Source organism: Callithrix jacchus, chromosome 17 (genome assembly GCF_049354715.1).
Source record: "Callithrix jacchus isolate 240 chromosome 17, calJac240_pri, whole genome shotgun sequence".
NCBI classification, from domain to species: domain Eukaryota; kingdom Metazoa; phylum Chordata; class Mammalia; order Primates; family Cebidae; genus Callithrix; species Callithrix jacchus.
This window is the reverse complement of record NC_133518.1, coordinates 68,119,315-68,139,071: the sequence shown is the minus strand read 5'-3', so window position 1 is coordinate 68,139,071 and position 19,757 is coordinate 68,119,315. Positions and strand designations below refer to the sequence as shown.

The window sequence follows — 19,757 nt, the reverse complement described above, 5'->3', positions numbered from 1 at the left end:
CCAGCCTTAAGCCCTTCCTAAATTTCCCATTGTTAACCCTGCCTCAAGAACATAAGTATATTATACTGCCTTATTCCTTGAGAACACAGGATAGGCAGAGGACTGAAGCTCATCACCAATTACATTAATTCAAACTTATACTATTTCAGGGATTTACATGACTTACTTTTCATCCTTAGTGATCATAGGTTAGTAAATATTTGGACTAGTACCTTTAAAATAGAACACTTAACTAAATAAGAAAGTTTTCATGCTGAATTACTGAGAATTCAAGTTCTTATGCCAAAAGAAAGATTTATTTTAAGATTAGAAGGTCTATTCACCTTGAGCTTGCTCTCTAAATTACAGATAAAGCATGTAAAATAAATACAACCACATCTGATGTGCTAAATATGAAACCAACTTGCAAGTGCTGACATGCATCATAATGGCCAAAAAGTCTTTTCAAGATCACCTATGTAAGGAATCTTTTTCAGTTTAAGGTTAAAAAGACTATTTGCAGAACCTGACAATACTGGTAGATATATCTTAATTTTTTCAAGGTCATGTAAAATATAAACATTTGGACAACTAATTGCCAAGCACCGTGATATAAACAAAGAAAATCGTGATAAACTACATAGATGACGGATGCCCTTACCTTGGAAAAGAGTCTAAGATATTCTGAGCCTAGATGATATTACCAAGTTTTCCAAATAATTCTTTAGATAAACTGTTTTCTAGGAATTGTGCTTCAGTTTCTTATTATTTGTATCTCTAGTGGCTTGATGGGATAATATTTCAATGCTATATCTCTAAAACATCAAGTTTCTACTGTTCAGTACTACAAAATTCAGTTTCAGCCAACATGTCTTCACAGTGAATAGAAATGTGTTCCTAGACCACACTGTCAAGTTCTCATATTTACAAGAAGAATGCTGACTGGTGACTGGTCAAATATTTAATGAGCTGGATGCACCATTAAGAGCAGATTCAACTAAAGATAAGAGGGCTATTTTACTGTGTCTTCTCTCCCTCATTTCTAAGAATGTCCCAAAGCACATATTTTACATTAGCATTAGTAACAGCTAGTGGCAGCAAAATGCTTTCAAAAAGCTGTGATCAAGCAGGCTTTATCACTAGGATGCAAGGTTAGTTCAACACATGAAAATTAATAAATGCAAATAATCACATAAACAGTACTAAAGACAAAAAACACTTTATCTCAAATGATGCAGAAAAGAATTCCAATAAAATTCAACATCCCTTTATCTTAAAAACTCTCAATAAACTAGGTATTGAAGAAATATATCTCAAAATAATAAGAGCCATCTATGAAAAACCCACATCTGGGTATTGAACAATGAGAACACATGGACACAGGGAGGGGAGCACTACACACTGGAGTCTGTTGGGGGAAATAGGGGAGGGACAGTGGGGGAAAGGGAGTTGGGGAGAGATAGCATGGGGAGAAATGCAAGATATAGGTGAAGGGGAGGAAGGCAGCAAATCATACTGCCACGTGTTCTTCACATGTACTCCAAAACCTAAAATTCAACAAAAAAAAAAAAAAAAAAAAAAAGAAGCTAGAGAGGCTGGGTGTGGTAGTTTATGCCTATAATCCCAGTGCTCTGGGAGGCTGAGGCAGGAGGATCGTTTGAGCTCAGGAGTTTGAGACCAGCCTGGGCAGCCTAGTGAAACCCTGTCTCTACTAAAAATAAAAGAAAATAATTAGCTGTGAAAAAAAGAAAGAAAAGAAAAACCCACATCCAACATCATATTGAATGGAAAAAAGCCAGAAGCATTTCTCTTGAAAACTAGTACCAGACAAGGATGCCCTCTTTCAGCACTTCTATTCAACACAGTATTGGAAGTCTTAGCCAGAGGATTAAGGCAAGAAAAAGAAATAAAGCACATCCAAATAAAAAGAGAGTAAGTCAAATTATCCCTGTTTGCAGACAACATGATTCTATATCTGGAAAATCCCATAGTCTCAGCCCCAAAGCCCCTTCAGCTTATAAATAACTGCAGCAATTTCAGGATGCAAAAATCAATGTATAAAAATCACTAGCATTCCTATACACCAACTGCAGCCACATTGAGAGCCAAATACGGAAGGCAATCAATCCCATTCACAATTGCCACAAAAACAATAAAATACCTAGAAATACAGCTAACTAGGGAGGTGAAAGATCTCTACCAAGAGACTTACAAAACACTATGAAAAGAAATCACAGAAGACACAAACAGATAGAAAAACATCCCATGTTCATGGATGGGAAGACTCAATATCATTAAAATGGCCATACTGCCCAAAACAATTCCAGTGCTATTCCCGTCAAACTACTAATGACAATTTTTCACAGAACTAGAAAAAAAATTTTTTAATTCATATGGCACCAAAAAAGAGCAGACGATCCTAAGCAAAAAGAACAAAGTTGGAGGCATCATATTACCTGACTTCAAACTATATTTCGGGGCTATAGTAACCAAAAGGCATGGCGCTGCTACAAAAGCAGGCATATAGAACAGAATAGGGATCCCAGAAACAAGGCCACATACCTATGACCATCTGATCTTCAACAAAGCTGACAAAACAACCAATGGGGAAAGAACCCCTATTCAATCAATGGTGCTGAGATAACTGGCTCTCCATATGCAGAAAATTGAACTTGGATCCCTCCCTTACATCATGTATAAAATAAACTCAAGATGAATTAAAGATTTGAATGTAGAACCAAAAAATATAAAAACCCTGAAAGATAATCCAGGCAATACCATCATGGACACAGGAATGGGAAAAAATTTCATGACAAAGATATTAAAAGCAATCATAGAAAAAGCAAAAATTGATAAATAGGATCCAATTAAACTTAAGAGCTTCTGCACAGAAAATGAAATGATCAACACAGTGAATAGACAACCTACAGAATGAAAGAAAACATCTGCAAACTATGCATCTGACAAAGGTCTAACACTGAGCATCCGTAAGAAACTTAAACAAATTTACAAGAATAAAATGAACGACCCCATTAACAAGTGAGTAAAAGACATGAACAGACACTTTTCAAAAGAAGACATATAAGTGGCCAATAAGCACATGGAAAAAAAGCTCACCATTACTGGTCATTAAAGAAATGCAAATCAAAACCACAACAATGAGATATCATCTAACATCAGTCGGAATGGCTATTACAAATATGTCAAAATATAGCAGATGCTGGTAAGGTTTCGGAGAAAAGGGAATGTTTATAAACTGTTGGTGGGAGTGTAAGTTAGTTCAACCATTGTGGAGAGTAGTATTGTGATTCCTCAAAGAACTAAAAGGAGAACTACCATTTGACCCAGCAATCCCATTACTGGATATATACTCAGAGGAAAGTAAATCATTCTACCACAAAGATGCATGTATGCCAATGTCCGTCTTAGCACTATTCACAGTAGCAAAGACATGGAATCTATCTGAATGCCCGTCAGTGACAAACTGGATAAAGAACATATGGTACATATACACCATGGAATACTATGCAGCTCAAAAGGAGAATGAGATCATGTCATTTGTGGAAACATGGATAGAGCTGGAGGCCATTGTCCTTAGTTATGTTGGAAAACCTGATACCAGATGGTCTTACTTATAAGTGGAAGCTAAATTATGAGAATTCATGAACACAAAGAAAAGATCAACACTGGATTCTATTTGAGGGTGGAGGCCAGGAAGAGGGAAAAGAGCAGAAAAATATCACTATTGGGTAGTAGTCGTAATACCTGAGTAAGTGAAATGATCTGTACAACAAACCCCTGTGACACGAGCAAACAAAATAGTATTTTATAAACAAATTAATATTATTTGTAAGGACGCTAAAAATTCAAAACTCTAAAAATGAAACAGAACAATTTAGTAATATTATCCTTCATGTCTCAATTAGGATGTGGAGGCCCAAAGGTCATGTACATTCAGCCCTATGGAGACAGTAAATTCAGCAAACCACTAGCTGTGCATTTCAATGCTTCTTCTGTCAAAGGTAATTGCTGTGAGCCACAGTGGAAAGTATCTGAACATAAGGAATTCTCAGTCCTACCAAGGTTGCATAAACACCTATGGTATCCAAAATTTATTGTCATTATTTACCAGAAAATGTAAGTTAATAATTCATTATTTTCTCTTTGAAAACATTGACCATTTATCAGTTCTCAATAGTAGCCCAATCTTTCTTGATTTTTCTTCTTTCATCCTTTTATCCAAGACATTCTCTTTCTGCTAGCTCTTTTGGCTTTTACAATTACATCACCTTGAAAGGAAAATTGGCTAGAAACTTGAAAACCACATAACATTCCAGTACTAAATAATACTTTATGATTTGGAATGTGATCTTACAAAAATATTAATATAATGTGGGTCAAAGTTAAAATATATTATTTTCTATGTGTTTTTAAAAATGTATTTTATAATCTAATTAAAAATATAGTTGAAAGATCATATTGGCAGCAAATTTCTTTTCAAATAAATGTGTCATTAAAAATAATTCCTGTTCAGAAAATAAACTGACATGCCATTAAACTGAAAATCAAGGAATTAAAGCATACTAAGTCATAGAAACTCATACTAGCAAAGCTGATTTTCAGATTAAAAAGCTCCAAGTTATGATGATATTACAATAGGTAAAATAATAGTTACTATTTAAGCAATTATCATTTGCCAGGCACTGTGCTTTACTTTTGTCACCTCTATGAATCCATCTAGTCACTAAAGATGCATTTTGAACCGCTCTCAGTCTGCTGGTGAGGAAACAGAAACTTAAGGACTTTGAAAAACTTGCCCAGCATTGTCATAGTGTTGTAACTCAACTCAGAGGTTGCGGATTTGGATTTGTGACTTAAATTGAGAGTTTGCTCTCTTAATCACTATAGTGGCTAGAAAATTGTGATATAAGCACACAATATCAAGCACATCACAGATGGTGAGAGACTCCATTTTTTAAATGCATAAAGAATTATTTTTTCCAATGAGTGCATCACAGAAGGACTCAGCATTCATTAACCATTCACACGCTGAAGCTGGAGTTCCTTCTCTAAACATCATTCTTCTGTACCACCCAGCACCCAGGGACATAGAGGCCTCTACTGGCCAAGTGACAAGGTGAAGCTTTTCAACATTAGGAAACGTTTCTGGTTTGTAAATGCACGTACATCAGGTTTTTAGCTACCCACCCTGAAAATCAGACACAGTTCATATTTAGTAAAAAGAGGAATGTACACTGATGTTCTTGTGGCTGCTACTATAGTGATTGTTATTTTTATTATTATTGGCTTTTTTTTTTACAGTTGCATAGATATGAAGCCATTTACTGCTAATGATTTGATTTCTGCAACACTAAATTATATTGTGCTCCACTTTTAACGTCCTACTCTACAGACAGAGATCTTTGTCATTTTCGGCTCCAAGAGATAAAGGAATCTGTCTGTAATACACAATGTCCACATTACCAGTCCTATGCCTCTCACATAGTGGACACTCAGTAAGTCCTTATTGATGACCAAATGCTTTTTAAGTTTCTCCTTCTTCAATATTGTCTTCAAAACAAACTCTTTCAAATACAGTCCTTCTCTTAAGAAGAATATTTCTGTAAAAAGTAGTCATACACCGAGAAAGTAAGAAAGCAAATAGGAAATCCAGGGTAATTAAAAGGGCTCTTGCTGAGAATGTGCATTTCTGATGCCTATTCAGGACAGGGGTCATTCCTCATGCCTAATGAGGTACACATCCTCACACTCTGTCAGTGCAGAACATGAATTATTAGTCAATGAGGGAACAAATGCTGATGATAACAATGATACGGATGATAATGATGGTCATATATACATGGTTGAACTTAATAATTGTGATGCCACATCTGTTAAGTATTCACTATTCTTCAAAAAACCAAACTAGAACGTATCCCTCAAGGAATGTTTACTCATCTAGAATTGAAATATGGAATATAACTGCTGTATCACTTATGGGGCTATCTGTCTACTTAGAAATCTAAACAGACATCTTTCTTTTAATCATAAATAAATTTAGTCAGAATAAAAAATTACACCTAAAGCATCGGGGCACAATGGGAAGGAAACTGGGTGTTTGGAATCAAATTTTCTCGACTTTGCCTGCACTTGGCTATGGAGTCAAAACAGCCTGACAATCCCATTCTCCCACATGACCTTTGCAGGCCTTCATTCACTTACTGGCACTGAAGAGAATTTTTATTAATAGTAGCTCTGAATGGACAAGAGTTATAAAACTTTACAGCACAGAGGAAGTTTTCATCCATCACTGTAAACAAGTTGATATCAAGTCTGAAAATAGACAACATATTATCTGGTTATAGATTATAACAAATCACTTTGTTAGCTAGCTGTGATGAAACTGATAACTTCGCTTTCAGCTCACTAGTAGCAGATTTTATAGCACATTAATGGGACCTACTAATTTAAGAAAACTAAGTTACACTATGTCAGTGTATTTTATCCCTTAAATATTTCCAAACTAACATTTTCAGGGAGGGTCACAAGCACTGAACTATTCCAAGGTGTGACATTCAAATCTGGTTTGTGTGACTGGTACCCTTAATATTATGCAATGTACATACTCTACTCCTATACTCAAAACTGTGATTTGGGTAAATAAACATGCATTTAAGCAAAATATCTTTAAGAATTACTGTATCTTCGCATCTCACCTAAAACTTACTCTTTAGTTGGAAATAGGTCAAGATTTTCAAATCTTAATATTCCTAGAATGCATCTCTAAAAATCTTATGTGATTTTTCTCTTCAAAATAACCTATAAACTATTTCTGAGAACCTGAGTGTTGATTGTTAATAGTATCACATTAGTTCTGCTAGTTCATTTTTATGTTGAGGCTGTGAAAATAATCTTGTTATATGTTTCTAAAGTAAAGAAAAAATATCTTCAGAGTATCAGTTAGAGAGAAAATGCTTAGTATTAGTCCTCGCTTTTAAACTGACTCCAGCAGAGAACTGTAAATAAAATTAAGTCAAGAAATGTCACTTTATTGATTTTTGTTTGTTTTGTTTTGTTTTTAGAGATGGAGTTTCGCTCTTGTTACCCAGGCTGGAGTGCAATGGCGCGATCTCCACTCACCGCAACCTCCGCCTCCTGGGTTCAGGCAATTCTCCTGCCTCAGCCTCCTGAGTAGCTGGGATTACAGGCACGCGCCACCATGCCCAGCTAATTTTTTGTATTTTTAGTAGAGACGGGGTTTCACCTTGTTGACCAGGATGGTCTCAATCTCTTGACCTCGTGATCCACCCACCTCGGCCTCCCAAAGTGCTGGGATTACAGGCTTGAGCCACTGTGCCCGGCTATTGATTTTTGTTTTTATCCTAACACATTGGCATTTTTTCACCATCCTCTGAGTACTTTGTTGGGTTGCTTCTTGTTCAATTGCCTTGTCAATTGTTTGTGTTCATAGCCAAAACATTATTTCTGGGAAGTACAATCCCCAAAGCAATTGCTGTCAATGGCATTTACTAACTCCATTAATAGAGCTTAGGAAGCTTTTGTGAAAGCTAGAACAGAGTTTTGAAGCCAGCAAGAAGTGGCTGGTTGATATTTGCCCTACTTAAGGATAAAACCCCAGCATAAAAATGTGGTGAAACAGCACCCTATTCTGGAATTTGAAACTTAGCATTTACCTATGTTTGCAAATTCTTAAGGAAACCCAAAGACTAGCTACAATCAAAGTTAACATAAAGCAATTTTAAAATTTAAGTGACTCTCATCATAGTGTAAACATATCCATTCTTTGATTTAATACAATCATCTTTACAACATAGTTCAATAAACGTTGAAAAAATAGGCATATCACAAGTTCAGACATGTGTCTGTTCATGTGTTGTGGTGGTATATTGGTAGCGGATGAATGAATGAATGAATGAATGAGTAAATGTCTATTTTAGTTTACAGTTACTTTTACTGGGACACTAAGTTACCATCAGTCAAATTTTGATCTGACCATCTAGAAATTTCTGCAGCTATTTGCTTTTTGATCAGCTGTTATTATTTGCAGCAAAAAGTACAATCTGGTGACTTTTTGTAGTCACTGGAAAGATCTTTGGGAACACAAAGAAAAGCAACAGGAGTTCCTCTTCGTGTTCCTGATATATTTTTGAAGTGGCCTGAAGCATTCCTAGTTCCACAATGCTCCGCCAGTCATTTGGGAGAGCACAAACAAGGTTGATTCAGGCAATGTTTTGCCTAAAGTAAGAAACAGCCTCAGGTGTATTGAATATCTGGCCAGTGCAATGTTACCAGGGGTCACCAGGGTCCCTGTGATGATTAAGTGAGACTACTTCTGAGCTAGGGGTGACATTAAAAGCATTTTGCTACCAATATGTCATAAACACCCATCAGAATTTAAATGCATGAGTAGGATTTTGGGGAACTCCTTCTGTGCCAGTCAGCACCCCATGCTTGCTGTATTGTGATATAGATATATCTTATAGACTCTTTATTGTATTTTATATTTTATTATACTTTAAGTTCTGGGGTACATGGGCAGATCGTGCAAGACTGTTACATAGGTATACACATGCCTTGGTGGTTTGCTGCATCCACCCCCGTCAGTCATCTACATTAGGTATTTCTCCTAATGCTATCCCTCCCAAATCAAATCCCCCCAAGCCCCTGCTATCCCTCTCGTAGTGCTCCCTTACAGGCCCTAATGTGTGATGTTCCCCTCCCTATGTCCATGTATTCTCATTGTTCAACATTCACTTATGAGAGAGAACATGCTGTGTTTGGTTTTCTGTTCTTGTGTCAGTTTGCTGAGAATGATGGTTTCCAGCTTCATTTATGTCCCCGCAAAGGACATGAACTCATACTTTTTTGTGGCTGCATAGTACTCCATGGTGTATATGTGCCACATTTTCTGTATGCAGTCTATCATTGATGGGCATTTGGGATATTGTAAAATACCAACAAGTTGCATGGCCCTTCTAGTATATGGAAGCTGAATCTCAGCCCTGCCCTTGGCTTCAGCTTCTTTAAGACAGTGGTTCTCAAACTGTGGCTGAAACATACCAAGAATTCCTAAGATCGTGTTAGGAGACCTTTAGGGTTCTACCTATTTGAACAACTTATCTAGATGAAGGTAGATTTCTCTCAATATGTTTAAAGTATGATAGCATATAGCAAAAGATTGAATGCTGAAATACATGTACAAATCTGGTCATTTTTTACTGAGCCAGACATTAAATTGATTTTTAAAAATGTAAAAGAGTACCACTTTTCTTCAAAAATTGCCTTCCTTTTAAAAAAATCTATTTTAATAAAATATACTATTTTTATTAGCACAAGATAAGTTAATTTCTGTTATTTATTTTGTTGTAAATAATAATTTTAAGAGTATAAAGGGATCCAGAGACCAAGAGTTTGAGAACTGCTGCTTAAGGAAGTAAAACCACAAGAACTGTGGAATAGCCAGGAGAAAGAGCCTAACAGCCCCAATCCCGCCATCATTTTACTCAGAGTTCTAATTGTCTCTTGAAAGATTAGTTAATAACTGAAAAATATCCCTTTTTTTCCACTTATACAAAACATGGCCACTAGCATATATTTATATTTCAAAATATTGCTAATTTATACTAATTTCTATGTATTAAGTTTTTTGTATTAGATTTTTTTTCATTAAAAAATGCATTTAGCTGAACTTTGCTAATAAAATTTTTTATCAAAATGCCATGAGGAAAAAACAGCTTTAAATGATAAATTAAAATTTTAATTAGTCTATCAATTGGCATACTTATGGTACTTCTAAAATGCTTGTAATCTATTGGTTTCGTATCCTAAGAATTTCATCAGAAATCCCTTTCACATGACCATTTTTGCTTGTCTTTTAGGAGAGAGGAAAAGTAAACATTAGTCTCATTCTGTGCTATTATCTTCAATTCCACAGCAGCATAATCTAAACTACCATCTTTCATTTTATCGAAGACAACAAGGATTGAAAGGTGTACCATTGTTTCATATAGCAAAGCAAACAAACAAGCAAAAACAAACACCCAAAAAGATTTCTTTATAAAGTTGGTATGCTAACCTTAGTATAATGGTAAATGAAAGAGAAAACTAACCATTTAGAACAGACACCAAAGAAAGTTACTTGTCTCAATCTTGACACTGAATGTGGGAAGGGGTCAAAAAACAAAACAAAAAAACCCTCTTCTGAGAATCTGATCCTGGCTTTGGTTAGTTTTTTTATTTATGAAACCAGCGTGGTCAAAAACCTTGACCAGAGAATGTAGGTAGTGCCCCCAAGTGAGTAAGAGGAGAAAATGCATCTTATCTTGTAAAATGCCAACGAGTATAAGAACCAATTTCACAAGCATTAAAGTGTCAAAAACAACCACAACAAAAATATGTGTCTTAGAATCAAATACAGTAACCAGAATTTTCTGGCATATAAAATTAATTAAATATTGCTTATATAGGATTATTTGTATCATGACATACTTTATCAACTTGCTAATATACTTTAGCAAGTAAAATGCAAGGAGGAAGTGGAAGCAAAAAATATAAAATGATGGGCACACAGTTATTCAACATTCTCTGGGTATCTACTTCTAAGACCACAATCAGAGCGTACAAATTAACATGTGTATCCCCAATCTAAGAAATTGAATAAGTGTATTTCTAGTGCATGCTGTTTCTCTTCCTAATCTATTTTCTCTCAATGTGTGTATGTATTTGGAACATATATATATATATATATATATATATTTTTTTTTTTTTTTTTTTTTTGAGACAGAGTTTCGCTCTTGTTACCCAGGCTGGAGTGCAATGGTGCGATCTCCGCTCACTGCAACCTCCGCCTCCTGGGTTCAGGCAATTCTCCTGCCTCAGCCTCCTGAGTAGCTGGGATTACAGGCATGCGCCACCATGCCCAGCTAATTTTTTGTATTTTTAGTAGAGAAGGGGTTTCATCATGTTGACCAGGATGGTCTCCATTTCTTGACCTCATGATCCACCAGCCTTGGCCTTCCCAAAGTGCCGGGATTACAGGTGTGAGCCACCGTGCCCGGCCGTATTTGGAATATATTTTATTGGTCACAGATAAATTTTATTATGGTCCCTTGATTTTCATAGATCAACAGGAAAATGTGTAGCTCTTAAAAATCAACTTTTGAAAACAAAGATTAGGAATATACCTTGAAAACCTATATTTAAATTATAAGTTCCTCTGGGTCTTAAACTCAGCGCCACAATGCTTCCACACCATAGTACATACAGCATTTATCATGCTTTGAAGCAAAGTCTTAGATTCTATATGCAATAGCCAGGTGGCAGCTGTAACTCTCCATTTTGTATTTATTGATTCCATTTTGAAGAAATGGATGCTGAGATGAAGTGTCTTGCTGCAATTGCCATCTATTGTATGAAGGCAATATTATAGTTCCTTAAGGAGAAAGAAACTGAAGCTTCTGTCATTATGACAAGTTGCTAATTGAGTCTCAGGGCTTTGTGATGATAGTCTGTGATCCAAAGGTATCTCGATCGCAGGCATTTTATCCAACCACATTTTAAAATGTCAAATGAGTCTTTCTAGATCATGGCTGTTTGGTAGGGGACATGTGATAATGAGTGCTATCAGGCTTCAGTTGTCTTTTGGGGCCAGTAGGGTTATCTGCTGATGCGCTGGACTCCATGCTAAAAACACATATATCACCCCCTTCTTTTTTGAACACAATACCCGCTGCTTTTCTAAAGTTGAGACTATGAAAACTCTTGTCTTTTTTATTAGCTTTTGATGCTCCATGATGATTTTGTTTTTCAAGCCTTAATGTAATGAGTTACAGATTATATAGTACTTGAACATAACACAACCTTTAAGAGGGGTTTTGAGACCTGCATGAAAACACTCAAAACAGACAATGGTCTTAGAAACAGAAACTGAAAAACGGCTAAAGGTTTTGCTGAGAAAAGAAATCCAGCCTCCTTTCTTTCTTGCCACTGTTCTGTCAGTATTTTAAAGTGTAAAATGCTGCATGAAGTACAATGCTTCTTAAATGATAAATGGATGAAGTAGGTGCTTTGAATGAAATACTAAATAAAGCTCTTCTGTTGAAATTATGGCCTTGGTACAAAATGGCATTTGTTCAAGTCATTCAAACAACTCTATTCCATTTCACAAATAATGAAAAGACCTCATGGAAGCTCAGACACCTTTTCCTTGTCTTCTTATAAAAAAGTAATGAAAAGAACGCATTCCTAAGAGGGAATGGATCCATAAGCTGGCTTTTCTACCCATTTGTGTTGAGGATAAATGGATAGTGAGCTGTTCAGTGCTTTTCCTTGTTGTGAAAGCAAAATGCTGTATGTCTCAAGTTTTCTTCCTCCTTTTTGACCAATAGATAATATCCTATTATATACATATAAATAAAAAACATAATAGAACATTTATGAACATATGGGAATATGCATAAATATACATACATGTGCAAGTAAATCATCTCAGTAGCAGGATGAAAAACAACCAAATTGTGTTTGCCTGTTTCAAAACACAAGCATTCCACTCTCACTATTGATTTCACTGAGAATATTTTATTAAGTAATTATACCCTCATTTTATACCTATTTATACAACTAGAAATCAATTCTTTGTACATAGGTATGTCACTGAGTCCCTTTCAGGTTCTTTGTAGGTAAGTATCTCACTGAGTTCCTGTCAGGTACAAGGTTGGTTAAAGACAGAAGACTTACTGTAGTGCAGAAATGAGGTTAATTTTGAAGTCCTCTACTCCTTCTCAAGTAATTTCATTAACATAGGGCTGCTCATTTGCCTTGTCTTCAAGACACTGGGTTTTCCATGGGACCTAATTTCATCATGGCGCCACATGTCTGCCCTGCTACCTTCTGAGGGCTATCTACCGCTGAATTTCAGAGCAAATGTTGTCGGTCAGGACTCACCTCTCCTTCCCTGGGCCAAGGCCTCCCATTCTGGGTATATTTGCTTTGATTCTGTCGCTTCTTTTGTCCTCCATCAGCGAATTTGCACAGCAAAGGCTCACTGGGGGCTGGGAAGATAAGAAACCAATTCTACGTTAAGAAATCCCCCCTTAAAAAACAAGTGATGATGTGACTCACAGTAGTGCTTTGTAATAAATATCTTTTGAAGTAACATCTTGCTTCTGAAGAGATGTTTGGCCTTCTTTTAGTCTCAGCTCTGTTGGCCGCTGTTCTAACTAACTGGGCTTCAAAAAAGTACTGGCAGATCATAAAAGAATATAACAAATATTGTTGAAAAAATAATCAGTTGAAGCAGAATGTGAATTTGCTTTAGAAGTGAAGAGGCAAGCACCGGCCCTTCCAGTAATGTTAGAAACATGTTTGTAATCGGTATTTATATGTGGATAAATATTTCTTTCTCAAAGCAACCGTGTTTGCACTGTAGAAATTGAAGGATTTAATTTTGGAAAGAGATGATTAGGAGTTTCTTTCTCAAAAGAGAGACATTTTGCTAACTGCAATCAAATTAGCTTTTTGAAAATTAGTCCTCTGTAATTTCTAAAAGGCTAGAAGCTGATGCTCCACCCAACCCTTTTCACTCCAATTTCCCAATAAAATCTAGTCAGAATCCCAGAGAGAACAATTATTAGAATGTTAAGTGAAACCACATGATAAAAATATAGCCAAAAAATATCGCTGTAACTGCTGAGTTCCAGACTGCTTGAAGTGGTCCTATATGACATAGGTAAATGTATTTGCTAAGAGAAAGTGACCAAAACTGATATTTGGACTCCTCTTCCAACAATTACATCGGAAAATGACAATCTTTTGAAGCCAACAGGGCAAAATTATTCTCTAAGTACTAATATTCTTCTTCACATCCCTGCTTGACTGGCAAATTGCTGCTTGTTATTACTGTGTATATATATATATTTATATATTGTATATATATTTATATATATAATATATATATACTTTTTTTTTTTCTGAGACAGAGTTTCCATCTTGTTGTCCAGGCTGGAATGCAATAGCATGATCTCGGCTCAAGGCAACCTCCACCTCCTGGGTTGAAGCGATTCTCTTGCCTCAGCCTCCTGAGTAGCTGGGATTACAGGTGCCCACCATCATACTGGCTAATTTTTGTATTTTCAGTAGAGAAGGGGTTTCTCCATGTTGGTCAGGCTGGTCTCAAACTCCTGATCTCAGGTGATTCACCCGCCTGACCTCCGAAAGTGCTGGAATTATAGGCATGAGCCACCACACAAGGCCACAGTAAATATATTTTTAAATGAATGAATTAAATGAAAGCCAAAGTGGCCTGACAAACTTGGTTGATACATTAATATGGATGGGAAGGTTAATTTGTTAGTTAATCTGCTTGAATAAACCAAATATTAATTTGTCAGTTTATAGTCTGAAAACTAAAATAAGCACCCTGCACAACTGTTACTCCTTAGAAAAAACGTGTTTTACTAGAGATTAATTGTACTAAAGGCTCTAATTCTTTACCCATCCCTGTGTCGTTGCCTTTTGCTATATAGTATTGCGGAGCCCTCTCAGTGTGACTCTAGGTCTGACCCCATGTGATTGCTTGGGCCAATGGGATATTAGCAATGAGACATGAGCAGAAGCTTGAAATGGGTTTAGATGTTGGGAGCTGCTTCTTTTGGTCTTGTGGATCACTATGTGAACACGCCCTGGTTAGCCTGCTGTTGGATGAGATGTGAATAAAGATGTGTCATCCCTAACATCCTAACCTCCCAGCCAAGGCCATACTGGATCATCCAGTGTCAGCCGCCGCCGACATGTGAACGAGCACATTCAAGACCAGTAGTGGTACAGAGCTAACCTGCATTTAACAACAGAAAAAATATATAAGCCCCAGTGATACAAACTGAGCCCACCACACAAACATGTGCACTAACAAAATCTTTATTGTTTCATGCCACTAATCTTTATTAATTCATATGTGGCAAGATAACTGACGCAGTCTACCCAACATCCATCCTCCCCCATTCCCACCCTCAGCTCGATTGCTTTGCATTTACTTATCTGCGTCAAGTTAAACATTTTTAAAGAATTAATGAGAATTCCATAATTGTTTCTAAAATCAACAGCGGAAAAATAATATAGTTGAACAGGTAGCTACAAATAAATATTTGACAATCATTTAGCTCTAAGGGCAGTAATATTTTGTCAGACCCTCCCAGCTCACTCTTTATTAGCAGTTCTGTTTATCAGTACTGGAGGAAATGAGGAAATGACTCAAAGAGACAGGGGTCACCATTGACCAAGAAAAATAAAAAACAAAATGTCATTCCTGCCCTATACAGAGCACACAGTTCTGTATAGAGAGAGCACTCAATAAATAGCACTGCCTCGCTGAACACAAGTGTTTTCTCACCCTGCCTGCTCTGATGCGACTCTGACTTCAGTGACTTGGGTGAAGCCAGAAAAATCCCACAAGAGAAAGACCGCATCACGGAATGCCTGTAGATAGTCACTGCCTTTATGTTGGAAGGACTGTAAATTATGATTCCAGACAAGAACCCTAAATGCCAAATGCAATCACTGCATCCCAATATTCTCTAAGTAATATAATTTCCTATGAGGTTTAAAAACTATATATTTATATTGCGTGTAAAATCATTCTTCTCTGTATTTTCTCTCTTGCCCTTTTAAAGATTCAGGTACATACATGCTAATGTATGTGTTCATTACTGTCAGTGGTACAAATTTCTCACAAAAGATAAATCTAGAAGCACCTTACATTTCTTGCTATAAAGAAACTAATTCCAATTTCTTGTAAGGAGGGATGTCAGCCTTGTGTGCCTCTGTTCGGTAAGAAATTTTCCTAGCAACTACATTCACGGACACACACATGACACCCACAGGCAAGCTTTTTTGTTTGTTTGCTTTTAACAGCTTTATTGAGTCAACTTACATAAAATAAACTGCACATATTCCCAGTAAACAATTTGTCAGTGTTGACATATGTGTATACCTATGTGTGACCATCACCATTGTCAAGAAAATGAACATACCCATCATCCTTAACAGTCAGAAGCTTCTTTCTACTCGAAAATAGTCTTTTTTTTTTTTGAGACGGAGTTTAGCTCTTGTTACCCAGGCTGGTGTGCAATGGCGCAGTCTCAGCTCACTGCAACCTCCGCCTCCTGGGTTCAGGCAATTCTCCTGCCACAGCCTCCTGAGTAGCTGGGATTACAGGCACGCGCCACCATGCCCAGCTCATTTTTTGTATTTTTAGTAGAAACAGGGTTTCACCATGTTGACCAGGATGGTCTTGATCTCTTGACCTCATGATCCACCAGCCTTGGCCTCCCAAAGTGCTGGAATTACAGGTGTGAGCCACCGCGCCTGGCCAAAAATAGTCTTTTTTTTCTTTAAACCGAGTAATGTTATCCAAGGAGAGGACTTTTTTCTTTTCTTTTTTTTTTTTTTTAACTATTTGGTGTTAATAATCGGCTAAAGTTTATCAAGGGCTTCCATTTTACATAGATCATTGCATTTAATCTTCACTACAACTCTATAAGGCAACTAATATTTTTCCCTATTTTACCCGGGAAGGAACTGAGATTCAGAATGGTTGAGTAGCTTTGCTGCAGGTCACACATCTGGGATTTAAACCTAGTAGCAGCTAAAGCACTAAGTGCAGTTGTACCAATCCTGAATTAGAAATCAGGCATTATCTGCTAGGCATCATCCTTAAGGAAAAGAATACCTTGTCATAACAATTTGTATTGTGTCGAAATAAGCAGAATTGGCTCATACATCAGAACTTTTGTGTCCATATTTATTTTTATGTCCTACAGTCCATGCCTGATGGGTCATCAGTGACCCAATTTGGCATGAGATCGAATTTGAGTGTCCTCTTAGTTGTCTAATTCATAGGTGAAGAGCATGTTTTCACTCCTTTCCTTAGTCCCCATACTGTTTTTCAGTATCACAAGGCTTCTGTTACCATCAGATTTATATTTTAAATGAGACTAACTTGCTTATTTTGTTGCTAAAACCTTTCCTGATATTTTCCAGATTTTATCTTGCCTTACGCTTCAAGAACACGTTGACCAGTGCCTACAGAAAATTCTGAGTTTCTTTTCCAAGTTGTAAATGGTCATTTTTTAAAATTTAACTTATACCTTTTATAGATCTCTAAGTAATGGTTTTTATGAGACATAGCTCTATTCTCTGAGGCAGGGTTCTCCTTATTGTCCCCTAATAATGATTCTTTTAAGGCATATAGGATAGTCCCGGTTCTAATAGTCTAGAATATGACTTCTCTTCGAGTAGCTTCTACAGGCTTATACTTCCATAGGCTTTATCACTTTGGCAGCACTTAATTGTTAAGGTACCAGTTTCCTGGGTTTGAAGTCTGGCTCTTTTACATACTAGCTACAAGATGCTAGGCAAAATTTCTTTCTTTCTCCCTTCTTTCTTTCTTTCTCATTTCTGTAACTCATTTTTCTTATGTATATAATGAGGAGAATAATATTAAATGCTTCATAGAGCTGTTGTGATCTTTTTTTAAAAGACTGTATTGTATATAAATAAATATTGAATCCATTTGCTGCAAAGATCATTATTGATTAGAATCTCTATCGGCTGCTTCCCAGCTATCAACTGTGAAACCTGGTCATGTCTTAGTGTCAGAGAGTTTCGAGTGTTTAATTAAGCTTTATTTTCATCAGCTCTGTTCCATTTTCACCCCAGAGAGGCTTCATCAACATACAGAATTTGCAACTATCTTCAACAACAACAAAAAGATGTCTTCATGGAGAAGACCCGTGTTTCTAAAATGGTTCTTGTTTGCTGTAGCTTGTCATTGGGTCATCTGGCCACTAGAGCACTAGATGCATTTCCTGAGTCATTGCCAGAATTGGGCTTTCATTACCTCCTGGGTATGATGCATGTCATGTTACTATGATCTGTGCTAACCTGAAGTTGCCTGTGATGAATGCTCCCTGTTCCTTTGTGGTTGATGTTTCTGATCATTATCACTATTACTATTATTTCGCCACTCAATTGCAAGAGTCCTATTGGCAGTTTAAATCCATTAGGGCTGTAGTTTACTACTAGAAAAACTATCGGGCCATCTACATAGCAATAGATTTCACTGGGGTTTCCCTTTTCCAGATCCCATTTTAAAATGTTCAATAATTACTGTTGCTAGAGCCAAGTTCCAGAAAATCCTTCCTCATTAAAAGAGAACATCTCTACCTTTCATTACCTCTCCCTACAACAATTCCATATCTATAGTTTCATACCTAAAAAGGCAGGTCTTTCCCGATTCCCTTGTTTAAACATTTGTATTATACACATTTATGTGTTATAAACACAAACATATATATATATATATATATAACATAAACAATTATGTATTATAAATAGAAATGTATATATAACATATGCTTTTATTTATACAAAAGAATTGGAGTATATATGTATATTTATATATACTCACACACATATACATACATACATATTTAAAAGCTAAGTTTGTGGAACCTGGGAAGCTATGGAATGAGGGAGGAAGTATTGGGGGGAAAATAGGGTCTAAATGAGTTATTTACCATAATATTTTTTTCTACTGATTGGCATGTAAATATTTAGCAGAAGCATCCCTGAAATAAATATTACCAAATAACAATGTTGTAGATTGCCAAGGATCAAATATATAAAGAGTATGAGATTCTGGACTTCAAGCCTACCTTAAAATAAATTTTCCATTATTTTAAAAGAGAGCTTTCAAATAATTGTTTTTAACACTAAGAAAAAATTTAAAAGTCACAGGGTGAGATTTTCTTAGCTTTCAACTGAGATCTCTTTGCGAACTGTCTTCATAAATTTTACAGTTTTTAAAGATCTCAAATATCAGCCACCCTGATATTTGGGGATCTGCATAAGCAGCTAGGCTATAAATGTTGATAATGGCCTATGTATATTTACTAATAGTGCTAAGTTAAAACATCTGATCCTACTAATTTTAAGATAATAATATTCTGTTAAGATGATTATAATGGAAGGCAGATACAACCACAAGGTTTTACTAGATACATTTAAGAAAATTTCAGAAATAAAATTTCAAATATACAATTTCGAGAAAAAGAATATATTTCCATATTATCCTTACATTTTGGGAGTCAAATTCAGATTAATTTCCCAAAGAGAAATATTTCATTGAGAGTGGCAGAGAAAACATTAGCAGAATAGGTGAATTAAAATTCACATAATCATCTAGTTCTTAGGTGATTCCTAAATATTTTTCAGATAAAATCCAAATTCCTTGATTAGAGAATAAGAATTGGTCCCCTTAATCATATCTTTATTAGTATCCTTCCAACCATGAGTAGTTTCCAACTCTGTCACTTCCTTTTTTTTTTCTTTTTTTTTTGTTGAGATGGAGTCTTGCTATTTCACCCAGGCTGGAGTGCAGTGGCGCAATCTTGGATCTCAGCTCACTGCAACCTCTGCCTCCCAGGTTCAAATGATTCTCCTGCCTCAGCCTCCTGACTAGCTGGGACTATAGGCACATGCCACTACAGCTGGCTAATTTCACTCCCGTCACTTCTAAGTTCAGTTCCTCCCTGCCTGGAATTTCTTTTCCCAATTCCCCCCACCACACATGCACACACATGCCTCCATCTGGCAAATGACAAGGAAACCCTCTTCGACACTATCCCAGCTCAGAGTGATATTATCTAGTGTGTATTTGGCTGCATTTCATAGGTTGAATGCTGTTTCTCTTTGTGTTAAAT

At 36.3% G+C, this 19,757-nt stretch overlaps 1 protein-coding gene across 39 annotated transcripts in view; it reads right to left on the bottom strand.

Moving 5' to 3' along the window:
* Positions 1–19,757, bottom strand: part of RBMS3 (RNA binding motif single stranded interacting protein 3) — a 1,216,467-nt gene that overhangs the window by 140,978 nt on the left and 1,055,732 nt on the right. For all 39 annotated transcript variants that reach the window (XM_078354431.1, XM_078354435.1, XM_078354437.1 and 36 more), the window contains one exon: positions 12,943–13,049. In XM_078354431.1, coding sequence (XP_078210557.1) covers positions 12,943–13,049 — 107 coding nt within the window. The remainder of the gene's footprint in view (positions 1–12,942; positions 13,050–19,757) is intronic.